Raw genomic sequence first — 24,022 nt, forward strand, 5'->3', positions numbered from 1 at the left:
TGAGATTAAACATCTTTATGCATATATAACATTTCTATTTAATTTTTTGTGACAGCTATGTCTTCCTATTTTTTGCAATTTTCCCCATTGGTTTCTCTTTTTTTTATTCACTGAATATATTTGTATGAATTTATATGTACACATATCCACTGAGATATATACACATTTGTTCCAAATTTGTCATTTGTCAAGTTTTTGCCAGGGAGAATTTTTAAAGACTTTTATAACGCACATTTATAAAATATGCAATTGAATGTGGAGAATTTTTTTAATGCTGTCAGATTCATATGACTCTCTTATTTCTTTTAGGGTGTATGTTACAGGTAAAAAGATCTTCCTAATGCTGGGATTATTGAAAAACTAACTCACGGCCTGTTGTGTAATTTTTATGCCTTCACTTTTTGTATTGAAATAAATATCCTCTGAAATGTATTCTGATGTAAAGGGTGAGTTTTCATCCCAACTGTTTCCTCAGATGGTTACCCAGTTGCCTGGTTTGAATGCCACCTTCATCATATAATACATTCTCCTATGTACAGAGTGTATGAATTTGAGTGCTCATTTGATGACACACTGACGGCTTCAATTACTGCAACTTCACAGGATGTTTGAATAACTAGTAGGGCTAGTGCCTATCATCAATCGTTCTTTTCATATTTTTAATACTATTTTGGGGGCACCTGGGTGGCTCAGCAGTTGAGCATCTGGCTTTGGCTCAAGTCATGATCCTGGGATCCTGAGATGGGAGTCCTGCATTGGGCTCCCCTCAGGAAGCCTGCTTCTCCCTCTGCCTGTGTCTCTGCCTCTTTGTGTGTGTCTCTCATGAATAAATAAATAAAATCTTAAAAAACAAAACAAAACTTTTTGCTTGCATTTTTAGTAGGATCTACATTACCTTTATAGATCCTTATGATGTTTAATCTTTTTTGTGAGGACATGGTAAGGCTTTCTATTTGCTAATTTTTTTTAAACATTTCTATACAGCATTTAAGAAGATTCTTCAAACAAAAAAGAAATCAGAACCTCCCATACCACATCTACCTGCCTTCTGCACCTGTGCCATTGTTAACACTGCTTTCCCTCCAGTTAAGCATTAGATCCCACCTTTACTCACCAATTCAAGGGATGTGGCTTCAGCAATTCTCCCCTCTTGTCTGCATCATCAGCTGAATCTCTACTAGACTGGCCACACTGGTATATAATTAATTTTTTCTATTTTGAAACAAAACAACCTTCTTTTGACTCTTCTATGGCAATGACTCCATTTCTTGGTTCCCCTTTACAGGTAAGATTCCTCAAATGGTTTTTTTTTTTTTTTTTTTAAGATTTATTTATTCATTCAGAGAGAGCGAGAGGGAGAGGAGCAGAGACACAGGCAGAGGGAGAAGCAGGCTCCATGCAGGAAGCCCGACATGGGACTTGATCCCAGGTCTCCAGGATCATACCCCGGGCTGCAGGTGGTGCTAAACCGCTGTGCCACCGGGGCTGCCCCTCAAATGCATTGTTTATATTCAATGTCTATCAACTTCTCACATTCCCTTATGAGTCTACATTGCTTTCCATTTCCACCATGTCCTCAAAACCCTTTCTGTTAAGATCACCAACAACCTACCATAATGCTAAATCCAGTGGTCAATTTTCTGTCCTCACCTTTCTTGACTTTCAGCAGCATGTGACACAGTTAACTATTCCTTCCTCAAATACTTTCTTATGTGGCTTCTAAGAATGTCTAAGGCTTTCTCTTCCCTCATGGGTGGCTCCTTCTCAGTCTCTCCTGCTGGTTCTTCCTCTAAATGTGAACCCCTCAGAGTGTTCCTTGGACATTTTTTCTACTGCCCTCTTGGCATCTATTCCCATATGGCTTTAAATATCACCTACAAACTCTAATCCCCAAATTTCTTTCTCTAGCCCAAATCATTGCCCAAACTTCAAGTTATATATGTAACTGTCTATGACAACGGTACTTGGATATGTATGTACCCAAAATACAAACTCTTGCTCTGAGGTATTGATCCCAACCCGTTCCATTCAACTCAGTTGACTTGCCAGTCATTCTTCTCATCTCTCAGACCAAAAATTTGGAAAAGGTTCTAAATTCCAAACATTTAAACAACTGCTATGTATCAGGGAAAACTGATGGAGAATAATCAATATCTAAGCATATTTTTGTAAAATTAGACTTTAAAGATAAAAGAAAACTCCACATGGTCCTCAGGCCAAAAAAAAAAAAAGAGAAAAAAAAAGAAAAAAGATGAAATATTATAAAAAAACAACATAGTTAGATTGGCATCAGAATTTTCAAAAAAAGATGAAATATCATAAAAAAACAACATAGTTAGATTGGCATCAGAATTTTCAAAAATATACACAAAGGAAGGCAGCAGTGGAGTAGCATTTTTAGGAAACTCAAGGAAAAAAAAAAAAAAAGCAAACTGAGAACAGTATATCCAAGCAATCTGTCAAAGAATCATGGCCTTGGTAAAGGCTTTGAATGTGCTGAACTCAGGAAATATTGTACACGTGTCTTTCCCGAGTATTCTAGAGAATGCCTTTATCCTACCAACAGATGACAGTGAAACTTCACAAAAGACAAGAACTGAGCATTTCACATATTTGACCTTAGAGTTAAGACTAAAACAAGGGTGGGGTGCCTAGGTGGCTCAGTTAGTTAAGCATCTGCCTTTGGCTCAGGTCATGATCCCAGGGTCCTGGAATAGGGTCCCATATTGGGCTCTCTACTTCACCCTCTCCCCCTCCCATTCCTTGTGTGCTCTCTGTTAAATAAAAATCTTTAAACAAACAATAAAAAAAAAGAAGTTTTAAAAAAAGAGACTAAAACAAGGGTGAGGTCCATGGGTTTAAAGTACATATAAACACTATTTTCTGACAAAGTAGATAAATTAATTAAAAAGAGTGGAAGAGAGAAAATGGAGAAACAGAGTAAGACCACTGACTGCAACAGAAGCAATAATAAGTAGGGATCAAAACATAATTTACAATTGACAAAAAGTTAAGAAGGGGGTTAAGGACACCCTAAGAATAAAACTAACAAACCCTTCCCTAAATATGAAAGAGGAAAAAACCCTCCCAGAGGACACAATATGTGAAGAAACATGTAACATACACGCATATGTAATTACAACATATGACAGAATTGAGACCAAATATAAATCGTATTAAATGTGAATGGGCTTAAGTCACCTTGTTGAAAGAAAAAGCTCTTTAGAATGACTCATAAAGTAAAACTCAATTCTACATTTAAAATACAGCAATCCCAAAAGACTAAAATAAGAGAATGAACAGAGTTATAAGGCAAATAAAAGTCATAAGATAGAAGAGATTGAAATCCTTATACTTAAAGTTGACTACAAGCCAAGAAGTATTAAATGAGACGAAGGACACATTTCAAGTAACATTAAAAGCTATGAATATCTATGCACTAATATAGCAATCACCCAGCTAAAACAAAACCATATGTGATGCAAGAACCAGAAACATACTATATTAGAAAACTTGAAAACACCATTTAGTATGAGATGAGTTAAAACAAAAAATGATCTTCTGTGTATGGGGGGTGGGGCGGGGCAAGGACTATCTGTGATAGAGAATATATCTTTTCATAAAATGTTCTCAAAAACTGATCACATTACAGGCCACAAAGATCAGTAATAGAAATATTACAAACACTCTGATCACAATGTAATAAAACAAGAAATTAAAAATCACAAAGTCTTTCCATCTGGAAAGTAATGAAAACTATTTCTGAATAAAGGGTGTGCACGGGATCCCTGGGTGGCGCAGTGGTTTGGCGCCTGCCTTTGGCCCAGGGTGCGATCCTGGAGACCCGGGATCGAATCCCACATCAGGCTCCCGGTGCATGGAGCCTGCTTCTCCCTCCGCCTGTGTCTCTGCCTCTCTCTCTCTCTCTGTGACTATCATAAATAAATAAAAAATTAAAAAAAAAAAAATTGAATAAAGGGTGTGCAAATGTTCCTTCTAGTATTTTTATTTTGTAACTTTTTATAAGTTAAGAATTATTTCCAAGTGAAAAGTTTAAAAAAAAACTTTTAATTCCTTGTTGGCAAGAATGGGGGACACTGGCTGCTCAACAAATTATTAGTAGGAGTATAAATTGATACGACCATTTTGACAGTTTGTCAGTCTCTACTAAAGTTGAAATATGACCCGGCAATTTTACTTTTAGGCATAGACCAAAAAGAAATGCATGCACACATATTCCAAGAGACATGCACAAGAATGTCTATATACCCATGTAATAGATTATGCAGGAATGAAATCAATGAACTAAAGTTACAGGTACATGGACACAGCTTTCAAACAAAGGCTGAACAAAAATGACTCAGAAAAATGCATATTATAATTCCGCATGTTTCAAAGTTAAAAAACAAGCATAACAAACCTACAGTGTTAGAAGTCACGACTGTTATCTCTGGAATTGGGAGGAGGAAACAGTGATGAGACAGGAGGACGGCTCTGTGGCACTGGCAATGATCTCTTTCTGAACATGTACAGTGGCCTTCTGTTAACTAACATTTCATTTAGCAGCACGTTTGTACTTTTCTGATGTATGCCAATTAAAAATTAAGTTTAAACAGATTTTTAAAAAAGATTTTATTTATTCATGAGATAAAGAGAGAGAGAGAGAGAGAGAGAGAGAGAGGCAGAGACAGGCAGAGGGAGAAGCAAGCTCTATGCAGGGAACCCTACGTGGGAACTTGATCCCGGGTCCCTGGGATGAGTCCCTGGGCTGAAGTCGGCGCTAAACCACTGAGCCACCCTGGCTGCCCTTAAACAGGAGATTTTTTTAAAAAATGTAAGGCCTAACAGATGTTCAATTTTGTGATTATTTCATGGGCTCTTCTGTTTTCAGAGAAAACATTCAATATACCATATTACATCAATTTGAAGAACCACTGATTGTAAGATGAAGTACCATTTTATGCATCACCAAAAACCAAAAAAATAACCCCAAAACACAAAAAAACCTCAAACAAAACCCCTACCAAAAACCTCAAAACAAAAAGAACAAACAACACTGCTAACTAAACTTGCATCTAAACAAGAACATTTGGGATCCCTGGGTGGCGCAGCGCTTTGGTGCCTGCCTTTGGCCCAGGGCACGATCCTGGAGACCCGGGATCAAGTCCCATGTCAGGCTCCCGGTGCATGGAGCCTGCTTCTCCCTCTGCCTGTGTCTCTGCCTCTCTCTCTCTCTCTGTATGACTATCATAAATTAAAAATAAATAAATAAAATAAAAATTAAAAAAAAAAAACACAAGAAAAATTTTAAGTGTGTCTTGTGCCTTTCACTGAGACCATTTCAGAACTATCAACTTTCTGCAAGGTATCTTAAAGAAGAATGGTGTCAATGACTGGGAATATTTTTGCTATTTTCTTGCCTACTAGTATCATCTCATTTACTCTTCAAAGAGTCTGTGAGCAATGAGACCTTAGAGATCATCTAAATATATTCTACAATTTTATAGATGGGGATCATGGAGCCCAAAGAGGTTGACCTGCCTTAAAAGGCAGCAAAAAGCAAAGCCTGATTCTAGATCTCAGTTTTCAAACTAATGGTTTTTCTCTATTTCTTAAGGCATAGTGAGCAGCGTTAACCATAGTATAAAATTATTACTTTAGAAAAAGATGTGAGCAAGGTTTCACTTGGTAAAAAATGCCCCAAATATTAATTCATATTTATTTTCTGAAGATGAATAGTCTGTAAATTTTATAACCCTACTCCAAAACACACCAGTAAAAATTATTATAATGTTGCTTTATTTTTTAAAGCCTAACACTGAGCTTGAACTTTCCTGACCCTGAGATCAAGAGTCACTTTATCAACTGAGCCACCCAGGTACCCCAGAATACTGCTTATTACCCTATCAGCAAAACTCCAATAGAGGACTAGTACTGCAATTGTGCATTTTTTCTTTCATGATCAATGATTTGAATAGCCATTTGAAACATCTACTAAAGGAAAAGTGAAGAAAATAATTTTTGGGGGAAAAAAGGAAACCATTTATTGTCAAATGAGTTCTTGATTTGTGAATACATTTCTTAGAAAGGGAGCCATATTCCAGTGCTCAGGAGATCAAACAAAGATGCAGACTTAACTCATTTTTTCAAAGGAAATGACTACAAAATAAGGTAATAGACACATTCTTCAAGATTTAGCACCAAGTGTACTGTTACAATAAAAAAAGAAGTAGCAATGGGTTTATATCATAGTTTATAAGATTATTTCATCAGATCATTTCATTTGATCCTTATGATAAATCTGTGAGTTTTCAGAGCAAGTGATATCCTCTCTGTACAAAAGAAAAAGCCTATACCTGTATATGTTAAATGATCTGTCTGGAATCATACTGTTCGTGACAGTCTAGGACTTGAACCCAGTCCTGATTTTTTTTTTAAGATTTTATTTATTTATTCCTGAGAGACACAGGCTCCCTGTGGGAAGCCTGATGTGGAACTTGATCCCAGGACCCTGGGATCACAACCTGAGCCAAAGGCAGATGCTCAACCACTGAGCCACCCACACGCCCCCAGCCCCCAGTCCTGATTTCACACTATTTTATCTCCAGCTCTTATCTCAACACTAAGTATATGGTAGGACTCGGTAAAATGAATCTACCTGCCAATATCTCTGGAAAACTTACTATTATAAACTTTGAAAGTGATGCAGAATGTGGAGCTTTAACTTTATATACTACAAAATTGTTAACTCCAGGGTCATTTTCTATAAACCTTACCTTCACATCAAAGGAAGGCTTGAAGAGTTTGTCCTTGGACAGAAACTTTGATGGTGTATCCAGATGTAAGGAGGGCTCCTTCTGAAGTGGCTGTCCCACTGGCGAGGAGGTTGAAACCTGTTTGGTGTGTTGTGAGATCACAGCATGGAAAGCTCTACTCTGAAAGCGGTTCATATCTAAAGGTGTAACAGCTGTTTTCCTCTGAGTTTCCAGGTGTGCAACAGGCTGCTCTGGAGTATCTGGATTTAGATTCACCTTGTTTGTTATTTCAGTTTCCAAACTTTGTTCTAGAGATTTAAAATGACAAGAAAGAAATGTGAACCACTAAGGCCATCTTTTGTCTCTAAAGAGGCTGACATTTTTATATCGTATTGTTAGTTTTCATATGAATTCTCAAGTGCACTTTAAAACTTTATTTGACAGAGAAATAGAGAGGGAGAGAAAGCACACAAGCAGGGGGAGCAGCAGAGGCTGAGGGAGAAGTAGGTTCCTCACAGAGCACGGAACCAATGTGGGGCTTGATTCCAGGACCCTGGGATCATGACTTGAACTGAAGGCAGATGTTTAACCGACTGAACCACCCAGGTGCCCCTCACAATGCACTTTACTTTTATTTTATTTTTTAAATATTTTATTTATTCATGACACACACACACACACACACACACACACACACACACACACACACACAGAGAGAGAGAGAGAGAGAGAGAGAGAGAGAGAGAGAGAGAGAGGCAGAGACATAGGCAGAGGGAGAAGTAGGCTCTCTGACGGAGCCTGATGTGGGACTTGGTCCTGGACCCTGGGATCACGCCCTGAGTCAAAGGCAGACGTTCAACCACGTGTCCCCACAAGTGCACTTTAAATCACAAAGTTATATACTTACTTTCCAAAAAACAAATCAAACAATGTGTTAAAATACATGTTAAATCAGACAAACCATGTCAACTGAAACAAATGAAATTAGATTTCCTGTTTCATCTTGTAACTTGAAATATTTTCAATAAACCTCACAATTTGCCAAAAATTGTCATTTTAGTCAACAGCAGACTTAAAAAAAAAATCCCAATTACATGTACTCCAAGTTAACAACTACAGTGATGTTTCTGCAAAGTTCTTTTTTATTTATTTATTTATTTATTTATTTATTTATTTATTTATTTATTTATTTATTTATTTATTTATTTATTTATTTATGATAGTCACAGAGAGAGAGAGGCAGAGACACAGGCAGAGGGAGAAGCAGGCTCCATGCACCGGGAGCCCGATGTGGGATTCGATCTCGGGTCTCCAGGATCGCGCCCTGGGCCAAAGGCAGGCGCCAAACCGCTGCGCCACCCAGGGATCCCTGCAAAGTTCTTAATGAAATTTTAATATGATCTAAATATCACTTGGCCTCAGTTGTAAAATTTCTAGTCTGTCTGGGTAAGTAATGGTTCTGAGACCTGTTCCCAAGCTACTGACTTGTCCCTGAAGTTTGCCCTGGGGTGCCATCATCTTAGAAGAAGAGCAACTGTCCTCTCACCTGCCTACCTTTTCAACATTTATTTTATTTTTTTATTTTTATTTTATTTATTCATGATAGTCAGAGAGAGAGAGAGAGAGAGAGAGAGAGAGAGAGAGAGGCAGAGACACAGGCAGAGGGAGAAGCAGGCTCCATGCAGGGAGCCCGACGTGAGATTCAATCCCGGGTCTCCAGGATCGCGCCCTGGGCCAAAGGCAGGCGCCAAACCGCTGTGCCACCCAGGGATCCCCCCTTTTCAACATTTAACAAAAACACTTATTAGATGGCTATGCCACACCAGGTCCAATGCTAGACAACGGAAATATATAATGCACAACACACGAGTATTCTTTGCCCTTTCAAAGCTTGTAACTGAGTAGGGAAGACATGAAAGCAAACTAGAATTAGACCACTGGGATCAGAGGTATAAAAGAGATAACGCAGGGAATTCTGGCAAGACAAAGGCCATACTTGGTGAGTTAAGGAAGATTTCCCACATGGAAAGTAACATTCAAGCTGAGAACTGAAAGATAGGGACGAAGAGGCAAGCTTGAGGTGGGTTACAGGAAAAATGCAGAAGTCCAAAGATGAGAGGACCAGAGAGCACATGAATGACATGGTGTCAGCATATGACACAGAAGGAAAGGTAAACAGAGTCCTAGCCCGCATCTTAAGACCTCAAACGCTTAGACCCCAGAATCCTCCTAGATTGTTTCGTATCTTCCAGCTTTCAGACAGTGCCTGCAGTAGAAAGCAGATATAAATTAAATATCTGTGCTATAAGCACATTTATTTTGCCACCCAATAAAGAATGTTCAACAGCAGTGCATGACACTGTACGTGAAAAATGGAAAACAAGCTTTGGTATATTCATGTCCCAGAAACCACCAGATTGTAAAGCTACATATAAAAGAACAAATAAAAGTGTTAACCTTCTTTAGTTGACTTTTCAATCAGAAAATGGCTTTCATTTGCTCTCTTTCCCATTCTAGCAGTCTCCAACAGCCAAGATATGGTGACTGCTGGCAAATTCCACTTCTTTGCAGCTTCATATTTTGAACCACCTGGTTCTTTCAATACAAGATGTGTACTGGCAAACATGCCTTTCTTTGCATTGGATTTGCGAACAAAGAATTCTTGAACGCTGAAAATTATATTTAAATAAAAGCAAATGGTCATATACACAACTAGTGAGCAAGTTAAGAAGGAAGTTTCTGATAAAACTGTTGTTAAGAGTTCTAAGTATAAGATAATACTCACTGATAAAAAGTTGATATATTGAAATTTACCTCCTTAATTAGTCATCATCAACCTACTCTGGCCTTTCTTCCCAAAAGGAAGCATGGACAGCTAGGAAGCATAGCAATGGTATGAATAACACATTGTACCTTTCTAGCCCACTATGTCTCCCCTAAGCATTTTCACACATAATCTTATTTGGTACTCTTTATATTTGTGTAATACCAGTATCTTACAAAATATTGTAAAGAAACCTGGGAAAAGATACAATTATGTGACTAGCTCAAGATCACAGAATGTTAAACACAGAGAACATGCGGTGTGGGGATAGATGTCCATCACTTGACACATAATTAGAATTTTTTTGGTAATAACTTCTGGGTTTTATACTCTAAGTTCCCACTTTTAAGATTCTTTAAATTTCCCACATTTTCCCTCATACTTTAATGATTTCATTTTTCACATTTAACTCATTGATCCATTTGGTATTTATTTGGTATGAGACGGAACTCCAAATTTTTTGAATCCTATTTACTAAATAGAATAGCCATCTCTCTTTTTCAATGATTGGAATATCACTTTTATCATACACAAAAATTCTTGTTTGTATTTGGGTCTATTTCTAGACTTTGTTCACTGAACTTTCTGCAACTTATTAAAGCCACACTATTATTTAGTGAGGTTTTACAAAATATATTCAAAAAACTCTTACTAGCATCTTATAAGCTTCTGCAGCTCTTCCAAGTTTCATGTTAAACCTGTTAAGTATTTTATCTCTTATTATAAACTTAGTTTTCATTAGCTTTTCTAATAGGTTGTATGAAGGGCAATGATTTCTGTATAGTAATTTTTTATACAGTCACTTTGCTGAATTTTTCTGCAAGCATTGCTTATGTGGGATCTGGTGTCACACTTCTGTTACTTTCTAGATTTCCTGCAACTTCAGTTTTTTTCTAAAAAGTTTTTTATTGTTTAGTATAATTCAAATACAGAACACAGCAATAAAGGAAATACACAATTTAGTGAATTAAGGTGAAAACCCTTGTATCTATCACTTACATCAGATAACAGAATCTTGTCAGCCACTTCAGAACCTCTCCAATGTGTCCCTTACTCAATTGCAAGCCTGCCTTACCTCCCTTCTTAATACTAGCCACTATTTGGATATTTATGGCAATCAGTTCCTTATCTTTCTTTAGTTTTATCACATAGTGTATTCTTAGGCACTACAGTTTTTTAAAAATGTCTTCTAGCTTATAGGCTTCATCCTCTTTCACTATCCACTGTTATTATTTATAACATAAAGTTATCTGAGTCTGGATTTTGCTAACTGCATTCCTGTACTATAGTTTAACATATTATTCTATTTCCTATAAATCGGTAGTTGAATGTAGAGGCTTCATCAGACTGAGGTTTTATCATTTTGGTAAGGCCACTTTAGGTGGTAGTGTGTTCTTCAGCACAAGGCATATAATGTTTTCCTCTGTATTATGTGATTACTGATTTTCAAGGCCTAGATGTTTTCATTCATTAGGAGTTATAATCCTATCTTATTTCATTTATTTGTTGGAAGATCTCTTAAAGGGAAACTGTCTTATCCAATATTATGGTACTATGATACAGATTACATGGAGAAGGCAAGATAAATACTTGATCCTTTCTCTTTATCTAAACAGCTTTCAAAATAATGGCCTGGTTTCCCAACATCTTTCAAACATGACTGATTCGCTTTGCTTGGTGTTATTATGAAATCATGATTTAAACATTATTTGATGTGTTTGGAAACACTGCCATTATTTTCTCTAGTGATTCTTAAAATTTTTCCTGTCTTTGACCAGTGGAGGTCCTTTTGACACAAATTCCTCAATAGTCCTTGCTATCTGGTCCAAGTGTCCCAGACTCATTGGCACCTTTCCTGCCCCAGATCTGGAATTAATCATTTCTTTACATTTTAGTTTCTTTAAGCAGAAAATGGTATTTTAGTATCATAGTCTGGGCACTGGGATTGCTTATTACCATTGGGTTGATAATGATTTCTAGGCTTATAAATGGGTTTGAATTCCTCTTGGAACAAGGGGTTATGAAATAGTTCTAAAATGTCCAGTTTTCTATTTATTACTACTCATTTCTAGTCTTTCTGCATCATGATTAGAGAGTATTGCCTGTACTCTTTCTACTGTAAGGAATTTATTAAGGTTTCTTTGTGGCCAATTTCTTTATAGGCAATGTTTATAAGTGCTCTACAGGCACTCAAAAAGGTATGTTCACTGTTTCAGGGTAGATGACTATGCTACTGAAATCTAGATCCTTCCCTGTTTTCTATGTTGACCTCTCATCAAGTAAAAGATAGGAATTAATGTCTCCTACAAGTAATGTATTTCTATTGATTCCACCCTTGTATTTCCTATTTTATCTTATGAACAACAGTCATGCTCTTTTTGGTATATGTTTTAGATGTAGTGTGAATAGTTCTGTATTTACATTGCTCTTCTTTTTCTTATTTAATGCCTTTTCATTTGAATCCAAATTTGTCTGACATTAGAATTGGAATCCCTCCTTTCTGTTTACAGTTCTTTGACATACCTTTGCCCATATATTTTTTTTTTTCCCAGCTGTTCTGAATCAATGTTTTAGGTGTGTCTCCTGTTTAAAATGATTTTAGGTGTTGCTTCAAGATCTAACCTACAAGAACTTTTTTTTTTAAATATAAAAGTTGAGTTCATTTACATTTACTGATATAATAGTTTCTACTTCCCATTTAAAATAGTCACCACCTAAGGTACTCTTAGGGGTTGGGCTAATTTGGATTTTGGAAGTAACCTTCAAGTTCATTTTTTTTCCCCTTCCCAAATATTCATTACTGAAAAAGAATAAATCGCCCATATGGGCCGTGGAAGGGAATAGTGCTTAGATGTGCAATATTCAATAATGGCCTTTGTATTAGCTTTAAATATCCCCTTTCCTGGTAGGTAAGCACTAATGCCCATGGTCTTAATCTCTGCTAAGTATTCACCTAGTAGTACTGAGCCATCACACAGGTACATTACACACTACCCATAAACATTATAAAGATATCCCCTGGCTAATTCCGATTTGAATGTTCACCAATACGCCAAAACAGATAAAAGGTACACCATGAGAACAGGTGTGCAGAAAAATACTACGTACCTAGCTCCAAGGCGATTTGCTAAGAATGTCAATGAATCTTTTTCTGCTCCTGCACACTGGCTGAATGAAATAACACAATCCTCTAAAGGAGTCATTCCTGCCATAACTGGGACTGGCATGAAGAGAGGATTTGACTTTGGATCAATTAAAGTCTGATAGTCTATACAAGTTACCTTTTAAAAACAAGAGAAACAAAAACAGCAACCTGAAATAAGCAACCAGTGGTTAACACTTTTAGTTACAGAAGCAGTAAATTTAGTTTAGATAAAAAGCAGTTTTACTTTAACATAACCTCACATATACTCATTTTCAGTACATTTCACATTATATTAAAGAAATCAACTCATTATACAGGATATTAAGATCAATCAGGTTAATCATTTAACTTACTAAATATTGCTGTAAATTTAATTTCTTCCCAAGTATTAGTTTATAAATTTTCCTCTTAATTCTTGGAAAGTTTAAAAAAAATTGGTGAAGTTCCCAGTGTTTAGCCAATAACAAAGAGTAATACAAAGGTGCACGCACGCTTTGGTTGTGTGAAAACAGGGAAGACTGAAATAGTAGGAGATGACCTGGAGTAACTTCTTATGAAGTAATGCTGCTGCTGTGGCCCTAGGGAAACAATATGCTCTACTCGACCAGGATTGGGCCCAAGAAGCTTATGCATTTTCCTATCTTACAATTTACTTTGCTAAAAACAAAACCTAAATCGTGCTCAAACACAAACACCAATTTACCTAAACTCAAATGTCCAAGAAATAAACATTAACATTTTCGGCATTTGATATCCTTCAACACTACATTTCAACTGCTACAGGGTTTTCTTACCAGCCATGTATTTGTGACGACTTCTCCTACAGTTGCTTCTACTTCACACCCCAGCAGAGGAACCACAGCATAATCAGCAACAATTCTGCTCTGAAGGGACACGACTTTTCCAGCATTTTCTCTTATGATATTTGCAATATTAGATTCATTTTCATTACTAAACCCCAAAACCAGGAAACTCTTTTCACTAAATAAACCTTCTTCAGTAGTTGTAGAACCATCAGGGAGGCAATGAGTGACAGAAGACTGGTTTTCTTCTTGCGGAGAAATATGAGTAGAGTCATTAAAGGGCTCAACTTCAGACTTCACAGCTTCACCTGAAAGAGAAAAATAAATATTTTCTAGCAGATAATTTATCTTATACTTAAAGGTAACATGAAGCCTGAGAATTACGCCCACATTCACAAAAACTGTAGGTACAAAATGAAGAAAGGATATGAACCTATCTCATCTTCTTGGCCACCAGAAGTACTGTCATTATTTCTATCTTCCATTAGGAATGACAATAGAAATCATGTCAGGGTTTTAAGTATTCTGAGTAAACTCTAATTAATTGAAAATTACGATGCTCCAGTAACTCCCCAGGCTTGTCTAAGTCCCAAAACCTTTTCTTAAAAATTTTATTTATTTATTCATGAAAGACACAGAAAGAGAGAGGCAGAGAGACAAGCAGGCTCCATGTAGGGAGCCTGATGTGGGACTTGATCCCGGTATTCCAGGATCATGCCCTGAGCCAAAGGCAGACGCACTTAACCGCTGAGCCACCTAGGCGTCCCTCAAAACTGGTTGTGCTATTCACAAAAGAAACTGAGAAAATATTGGGGCATCTGGGTGGCTCAGTCAGGTAAGTGTCTGCCTTCGGCTTGGGTCATGATTGAGCCCTGCATCAGGCTCTCTGCTCATCAGGGAGTCTGCTTCTCCCTTTCCCCTCCCCCTGCTCATGCTTGCATACATACTCTCACTTTCTCTATTAAATAAATAAATAAATAAATACATACATACATACCCTAAAAAATGTTGAGAAAATATTATTAAGGATAAAAACAGAATAGGCCTAAGTGCTCAAGCCCACATGGAAATAACTATATAAATAAGATAATTATGGTTACTGCTTTTTATGGTTACTTATCTTTCAAAAACTCCTAAAAGTTTCATATTAGATTACAGCTGCTTAGCTACTACAATATGGACTTAAAAGAGTAACTGATGAAGAACCCAAGCAAATGGTCTCAACTACTATATTTTAAAAGCAAGCTGGCTGATGAGGAGAAAAAACATAGCTATATAAAAACACAAATGTTAGCAACTAAAATATATAACCCCTAATATGCAATAAACTGGTGAATCAAAGCTAAAAGTTTAAAAGGTAAAAACAAAGTACTGGAAGTCTTAGCCTCAGTAATCACACAACAAAAAGAAATAAAGGCTCCAAAACATCAAGGAAGAAGTCAAACTGTCACTATTGGCAGACGACATAATAGAGTATGTAGAAAACCTGAAAGACTACACCAAAAATATTGCTAGAACTGAAACATGAATTCAGCGTTGCAGGATGTAAAACCAAAGTGCAGAAATATGTTGCATGTCTATACACCAATAAAGTAGCAGAAAAAGAAATCTAAGATCCCATTTGCAACTGCACCCAAAACCAAAAGATACCTAGGAATAAACCTAACTAAAGAGGTTTAGTTAAAACCTCTTAGACCATTTATGGGGATCCCTGGGTAGCTCTGCGGTTTAGTGCCTGCCTTTGGCCCAGGGCGTGATCCTGGAGTCCTGGGATCGAGTCCCACGTCAGGCTCCCTGCATGGAGCCTGCTTCTCCCTCTGCCTGTGTCTCTGCCTCTCTCTCTTTGTCTCTCATGAATAAGTAAATAAAAATCTTAAAAAAAAAAAAAGAACATTTATGAAAGAAATTAAAGATGACACAAAGAAATGGAAAAGCATTCCATGCTCACGAATTGTAAGAACAAACATTGTTAAAATGTCCATACTACCCAAAGCAATCTATCCATTTAATGCAATCTCTTATCAAAAGACCAGCAGCAGTTTTCACGGAGCTAGCACAAACAATCCTAAAATTTGCAAGGAACCACAAAAGATGCCAAATAGCCAAACCCAACCATGAAAAAGAAAAAGAAAAAAAATCTGGATGCATCACAATTCCAGATTTTAAGCTATATGACAAAGCTGTAGTCATCAAGGCGTATGGTCCTGGCACAAAAACAGAAACATAAATCAATAGAACACAACAGAGAACCCAGATATGGACCTACAACTACATGGTCAACTGATCTTTGACAAAGCAGGAAAGAATATCCAATGAAAAAAAGGACAGTCTCTTCAAAAAAATGGTGTTGGGAAAACTGGACAGCTATATGCAGAAGAATGAAACCGGGCCACTTTCTTACACCATTCACAAAAATAAATCCAGGGATCCCTGGGTGGCGCAGCGGTTTGGCGCCTGCCTTTGGCCCAGGGCGCGATCCTGGAGACCCGGGATCGAATCCCACGTCGGGCTCCCGGGGCATGGAGCCTGTTTCTCCCTCTGCCTGTGTCTCTGCCTCTCTCTCTCTCTGTGACTATCATAAATAAATAAAAATTAAAAAAAAAAAACAAAACAAAAATAAATCCAAAATGGATAAAAGACCTAAATGCGAGACAGGAGACCATCAAAATCCTAGAGAACACAGGCAGAAACCTCCTTAACCTTGGCCTAGCCAGTTCTTACTAGACACACTGCTGGAGGCAACAAAAGCAAAAATGAACTACTGGAACTTCAAGGTGAAAAGCTTCTGCACAGCAAAGGAAACAATCAACAAAACTAAAAGGCAGCCTATGGAAGGAAGATATAGGCAAATGACATATCAGATAAAGGGTTAGTATCCAAAATCTATTAAAGAACTTAGAGAACAGTATGGAAGTTTCTTAAGAAGTTAAAAATAGAACTATCCTATAATCCAGCAATTGCACTAGTAGGTATTCACCCAAAGGATACAAACATACAGAGCTGAAGGAGCACATGCACACTGATGTTTATGGTAGTCACAATAGCCAAACTATGGAGAGAGCCCAAATGTCCATCAATTGGTGAATGGATAAAGATGTGGTATATATACACAATGGAGTACTAACCATCAAAAAAATGAAATCTTGTCATTTACAATGACGTGGATGGAGCTATATAGTGTATTACACTAAGTGAATTAAATCAGAGAAAGACAAACACCATATAATCTTACTCAAGTGGAATTTAAGAAAGAAAACAAATATACATATGGGAACAGGGACAAGAAAAAAAAAAGAGAAAGAGAAACAAGCCATGAGAGACTCTTAAGGACAGAGAACAAACTGAAAGTTGATGGAGGAAAGTGGGTAGCAGACGGGCTAGGTGGGTGATGGGTATTAAGGAGAGCACTTATGATAAACACTGGGTGTTGTAAGGATGAATCAGTGAATTCTACTCCTAAAGCCAATATTGCACTGTATGTTCACTAAAATTTAAATTAAAAAAAAAGGTAAAAACTTAGTAAGTTTTTGAAAACTCTAGTAGTGTTATGTACAGGGACTGGCAAACTACAGCCTATGGACCAAACTGAGCCTGCAGCCTGTGAGTTAAGAATTGTTTTTACAGGGCACCTGGGTGGCTCTGTTGGTGAAGTGTCTGCCTTCAGCTCAGGTCATGATCCTTGAGTCTGGGGATTCAGGCCCAAGTTGGGCTCTGTGCTCACTAGGGAGTCTGTTTCTCCCACTCCCTCTGCTCTCCCCCTGCTTGTGTTCGCTCACTTTCTCTCTCATATAAATGAAATCTTAAAATAAAAAATAATTGTTTTTACATATTTAAGTGGTTGCAAAAAGCAGAACCCAAACGAAATAGAATACATTCAGAGACAGAATGTGGCAGATGAAGCCTGAAGTATTTACTGTCTAGTCCTTTGAAAAAGAAGTTTGTCAATCCCTGCTTTATGAGATCTCAACAAACTTGGAAGCTATTCAAGGATTCTTCATTTATTCACAAATACAGACAGTGTGCCTAGGTGCTTTACATGCACAAAATTAGTGTTTGTGATACTATGATGTTGATGCTACTGGTATATCTATATTTAAGATTTATTTTTTATTTGAGAGAGTGAGAAACAGAGTACACACATGAGACATGGAGAGGCAGAGGGAAATGGAGAGGGAGAGAAGCAGACTCCCCGCTGAGTGTGGAGCCTGACATGGGGCTTAACCTCAAGACCCTGGTATCATGACCTGAGCTGAAATCAAGAGTCAGATGCTTAACGAACTAACTGAGCCACCCCAGACTTCACTACTGGTGTATCTATACCTTTTCTTCAAGGGAAATCTCAGGCTTAAGTGGTTAAGTAACTTGCCTAAAGTCATACAGTTATGTTGCAGAAATGAGATATAAACCAAAGGCTGTCTGACTTCAGAGCCCATAACATTGTTATATAAGTGCCACTTTATTATTTCTATCCTCATCTGCAAGAGAATTAACATTTTAATTTTTAAACTAATTCTTGCCACATAAAATAAAACTTATAAAACTTTATAAATAAGGGCAGCCCAGGTGGCTCAGTGGTTTAGCGCTGCCTTCAGCCCAGGGCGTGATCCTGGAGACCCAGGATTGAGTCCCGCATCGGACTCCCTGCATGGAGTCTGCTTCTCCCTCTGCCTATGTCTCTGCCTTCTCTCTCTCATAAATAAATAAAATCTTAAACAAACAAACAAACAAAAACCCCCAAAACAAAAACATAATAAAGGCCATATATGAAAAACCCACAGCAAAGAGCATACCCAATGGGGAAAACACTGAGAGCCTTTCCTGTAAGGTCAGGAAAAGAAGAAGGATGTCCACTCTCACCACTTTTATTCAACATAATACTAGAAGTCCTAGCCATAGCAATCAGACAAAAAGAAAGAAAATGCATCCAAATTGGTTAAGGAAGAATTATTTTCACTATTTGCAGATAATGCACTATATATAGAAAATCCGGGCAGCCCCGGTGGCTCAGCGGTTTAGCGCCACCTACAGCCTAGGGAGTGATCCTGGAGACCCAGGATCGAGTCCCACGTGGGGCTCCCTGCATGGAGCCTGCTTCTCCCTCTGCCTGTGTCTCTGGCTCTCTATGGATCTGTGTCTCTCATGAATAAATAAATAAAATCTTAAAAAAAAAAAGAAAGAAAGAAAATCCTAGGGCAGCCCGGGTGGCCCAGCGGTTTAGCACCACCTCCAGCCCAGGGTCTGATCCTGGAGACTCAAGGTTGAGTCCCACATCGGGCTCCCTGCATGGAGCTTGCTTCTCCCTTTGCCTGTGTCTCTGCCTCTCTCTCGATCTGTGTCTCTCATGAATAAATAAAATCTTAAAAAAAAAAGCAAGCAAGCAAGCCAGCAAGAAAGAAAGAAAGAGAAAGAAAATCCTAAAGACTCCACCAAAAAACTGCTAGAACTGATAAACAATTCAGTAGTCACAGGATACAAAATCAATATACAGGGTGCCTAGCTGGCTCAGTTAGTAGAGCATGTGACTCTTAAGCTCAGGGTCGTGAGTTCAAGCCTCATGTTGGCTGTGGAGCCTACTTAAAAGAAATATAAAATACACCCCCCCCCCAAACAACAACAACAATAACAACAAAATCAATGTAACTCGTTGCATTTCTATACCAATAATGAAGCAGCAGAAAAAAAAATTAAGAAAACAATCTCATTTATAATTAAACCAAAAATAAGATACCTAGGAACAAGCCTAACCAAAGAGGTCAAAGACCTGTACTCTGAAAACTGTAAAATACTGATTACAGAATTTGACACTAAGAAATGGAAATACATTGCATGCTTATGGACCGGAAGAAAAAATACCATTAAAGTCTCTAATACCCAAAGCAATCTACATATTTAATGTAATTCCTATCAAAATATCAACAGCATTTTTCACAGAACTAAAACAAACCACTCTAAAATTTGTATGGAACCACACAAGACCCCAAAAAGCCAAAGCATCTTGAGAAAGAAAAGCAAAGCTGAAGGCATCACAATTCCAGACTTTAAGTTATATTACAAAGCTGTATTAGTCAAAACAGGATGATACTGGCACAAAAAAAGACACACAGATCGACGCAACAGAATAGAAAACCCAGAAATAAACCCACAACTATATGGTCAATTAATCTTTGACAAAGCAAGAAAGAATATCCAATGGGAAAAGGTTAGTCTCTTTAATAAATTAGAGTTGTGAAAACTAGACAACTACATGGGAAAGAATAAAACTGGATCACTTTCTTACACCATACATAAAAAAGGATGAGATTCAAATTTGAGACCTGAAACCATAAAAATCCTAGAAGAAAACACAGGCAGTAACTTCTTTGACATAGGCCACAGCAACTTTTTTCTAGAAAGGCCTCTGGAGGCAAGGGAAACAAAAGCAAAAATAAGCTATTGGGACTACATAAAAATAAAAAGCTTCTGCACAGCAAAGGAAACAACAAAATTAAAAGGCAACCTATAGAATGGGAGGAGATATTTGCAAATGACGTATCTGATAAAGGGTTAGTCTCCAAAATCTATAAAGAATTTATACAACTCAACACCCAAAACACAAATAAGCCAGTTAAAAAATGAACAGTCATTTCTCCAAAAAAGACAGAGATGGACAACAGACACATGAAAAGATGCTCAACATGACTCATCATCAGGGAAATGCAAATGAAAACTACAATGTGCTATCACCACACACATGTCTAATGGCTAAAATAATAACCCTAGATGACAAGCACTGGCAAGGATCTGGGAAAAAAGGAACCCTTGTGCATTGCTGGCAGGAATGCAAACTGGTCCAGCCACTCTGGAAAATAGTATGGAGGTTCCTCAAAAAGTGAAAAATGAACTACCCTGTGATCCAGCAATCTCACTACTAGGTATTTACCCAAAGAATACAAGAACACTAATTGAAAGGGATACATGTACCCCTATGTTTACAGCAGCATTATTTACAATAGCTAAGATACGGAAGCAGGCCAAGTATTCAACAAATGAATGGATAAGGAAGATGTGGTGTATGTGTACACATACACACACACACACACACACAGGAATATTATTTAGCCATAAGAATGAAATCTTGCCATTTGCAAGGACATGGATGGAGGTAGAGAGTATAACACTAAACAAAATAAATCAGAGAAAGACAAATACCCAATGATCTCATTTATGTGGAATTAAAGAAAGAAAACAAACAAAGGGAATAAAATGAGAGAAAAACAAATTCCTAATAACGGAGAACAATCTAATGGTAACCAGAGGGGAGGAGGTATGGTATGGGTTTAGTAGGTGATGTGGATTAAGGAGTGCACTTGCCATGATAAGCACCAGGTGATGTATGGAATTGTTCAATCAATATATTATACATCTGAAACTAATACAGCACTGTATATTAACTGGAGTTAATGTAAGTCATTAAAAAAAAAGGAAATACTGGAAATTCCCTTCTAGAAATATGGTAGCTAGACATTTGAAACCCTCTCACAATCAAATACTTGAAAATATAAAATACAAGGCATCAGTACAAATGCACACTGAATTTGTAGGAAAATAAGGGAGATCCTCAAGGACTGAAAATATAGTAGTATGAATACAGAGCATTAAGTGGTTACCAAAACTAATGGTTACCCTGAATCTTAATCTATCTTGGCAGAAACTCAAACCCTCAGAACTTAAGGACATCATATCAAGGGAAACAGAGTCAAGTCTTCAGTCTCACACAAATTAGTGGTGGGGCAGAGCATACCCTGAGGAAACAAACCCAGAAACTCTAAAGGGAAATGCCTTTGTTACAATGTAGTCCAAAATCAACCAAACAAAGACAACAACAACAATCTACCCTGTAAAAGAGCTGACAAGTACGCTTGACTTTGACTTTGGGTCAAGAGGGAAAAACTTCTCTCCTGACAATTTGTCATCACAGGCCTGGTCCTATGATGTAGGTTAGGTTAGGGTATCAATTTACACTACCCCAATGGTCCAAAAAACATTCAGCTAATAAACTGAGACATGTCATGAGTTGGAAAACTAGGGTTTTCCAAACCTAAAACTAGACAGATTTAAACATGAATCTTTTCTAAAGAAACAAATCCTCACCTTAAGCTTCTCAGAATTCCCACAGTCCTAGTAAGAATGGGTTTACAATATCACAAAAACATCAAGAATCTAGGCGCCATGAACAATAAAGAGATTTACCTCTCCTCTCCATTCAGGTGTGGCAGTATCTTTAATGTATTTGTTTTTTCTTTTTATTACATTTTTTTATTTTTATTTATTTATGATAGTCACACACAGAGAGAGAGAGAGAGAGAGAGAGGCAGAGACATAGGCAGAGGGAGAAGCAGGTTCCATGCACCGGGAGCCCGATGTGGGATTCGATCCCGGGTCTCCAGGATCGCGCCCTGGGTCAAAGGCAGGTGCCAAACCGCTGCGCCACCCAGGGATCCCCTCTTTAATGTATTTCAAGAAATAAGTAACAAGACATAAATATAGAGTAATAGATTATTAAAAGAACTAGAACTTCCAGGAACTGAAAAAATAATTATTGAAATAAAACATTTAATGGATAGGTTAACATTAGTCAACAGGTGAACAGAGAAACAGTGATGTGGAAGGAAATCCATAATAAATCATAGAAAGACAAAAAGATGAAATTTGAAGGGCAGGTTAAGCAATCCACACACAGAGCTAATGGGAGAGAGTATAGAGAATGGGGAAGAAGCAATCTTCAAAGAGATAACAGATGAAATTTTTTTTGGAATGAAAAAAACAAAACCCCTCACTAATCCTCAGATTTAAAAAACACAATGAATTCTAAGTAGGACAAGTACATGGTTAAACTCTAGAAATGAGCAATACAAGGGAAGATATTAAAAACAGCCAGAAAAAAAAACAAAAAACGACTTCTTATCCAGCAGCCATGGAAATAGGACAATGAAACAACATCTAAAGGAGCTCAAAGTAACTGTCTAGAACTATATTCTTAGCATAACTACTTTTTAAGAACAAGGGTAAAAGTAAAGACATTAACAGAAACTGAAGGAATTTCTAAAGGATATTATTTAATAAGAGGAAAGAAAATGATTCCAGAAGAGGTCTCAGATACAACAAGGGATGGGAAGCAAAGAAATTGCTAAACATGTTGGTAAATCAAAATAAATATGGACCACATAAAACAGTATGTCTGATTGTGAAATTAAAAGGACAATGAAAATACTAGTCCAAATCACATAAATTGACTGTATTAGTGTATGTAGGGGAGTGTGATTAGCAATGATGTTGAAGTTAGTGTCATAAAGTTTTTGTATTATTCAAGATGAAGATAAAAATTCTGATTAACTTTAGATTTCAAGTTTTGATGCACATTCATGTTCCAAGGAAACACTGAAAATACAAAAAGATGTAACTTCCACATCAGTAGAGGGAAGACAGGGACTTGGGAGATAGGGGTAAGTGGGGGCAAGCTCAGGCTATCCTAAAGGAGGCAAAGTATTAAACAAGGAAGCACAGAAAAATGGGACAAACAGAAAGCACAAAATAAGATGGTATAAAATAATAAAAATACATCACAAGTAAAAATATGTGTAAATTGACCAAATTTGCAGTGAAAAGTCAGTCATACCAGATCACTACTGACTCACACAAGGCAGAGATAATTCTATTAATATCAGACAAAACAGAGTTTAAAGAAAAAAAAATTAGGAAAATGAGGATCATGTAATAGATCAAAATATATTAAAAAATTAATTTGACAGAACTACATGGAGAAACTGTCAAAGCCACCATTACAGTGGAAGAGTTTAACACGTCTATTAATCCATATACAGCAAACCAAATTTGATATTATGTAAATGTAGAGAAATCTCCAAGCAGAGACATGGGTAAGAACAATCTCAGCAGTACTGTTTGCACTGGCAAAAAAAAAGAAAAAAAAAAAAAGAAAGAAAGAAAGAAAGAAAGAAAGAAAGAAAGAAAGAAAGAAAGAAAGAAAGAAAAAAGACAACAAAAATGTCTATAGATAGGAAAATAGATAAACTGTGCTATACTCAACCAGTTATTGGGATTAAATAAAATCTCTCTCATGGTTAGAGGAGAGCAGCAAAATAATACATACCATATATCATTCACATAAGCTACAACATACACAAAATTAGAGTATATATATTTTGTACAGATATACACACATGTAAACTATAAGGAAAACAGTAAGAGACTCCCAGGAGGCTTTTTGTACAGTGCAGTATTCTATTTTTTTATACCTAGCTAGTAGTATATGGTTATTCATCACAGTATTTTTTTTTTTTTTAAGATTTTATTTATTTATTCATGAAAGACACAGAGAGAGAGGCAGAGACATAGAGAGAGAAGCAGACTCTTCACAGGGAGCCCAATGTGGGACTTGATCCCAGGACCCTGGGACCACAACCTGAGCCAAAGGCAGATGCTCAGCGACTGAGGCACC

General features: G+C 37.1%; 1 protein-coding gene across 11 annotated transcripts in view; it reads right to left on the minus strand.

The window, feature by feature from the left end:
- The window catches only part of TOPBP1 (DNA topoisomerase II binding protein 1), a 60,385-nt gene that overhangs the window by 23,771 nt on the left and 12,592 nt on the right, over nt 1–24,022 (minus strand). For all 11 annotated transcript variants that reach the window (XM_026015462.2, XM_072726893.1, XM_072726890.1 and 8 more), the window contains 4 exons: nt 13,519–13,835; nt 12,688–12,860; nt 9,213–9,424; nt 6,777–7,063 (listed from right to left, as the gene is read on the minus strand). In XM_026015462.2, the coding sequence (XP_025871247.2) occupies nt 6,777–7,063; nt 9,213–9,424; nt 12,688–12,860; nt 13,519–13,835 (989 nt within the window). The remainder of the gene's footprint in view (nt 1–6,776; nt 7,064–9,212; nt 9,425–12,687; nt 12,861–13,518; nt 13,836–24,022) is intronic.

Source organism: Vulpes vulpes, chromosome 11, assembly GCF_048418805.1.
Source record: "Vulpes vulpes isolate BD-2025 chromosome 11, VulVul3, whole genome shotgun sequence".
NCBI classification, from domain to species: Eukaryota; Metazoa; Chordata; class Mammalia; order Carnivora; family Canidae; genus Vulpes; species Vulpes vulpes.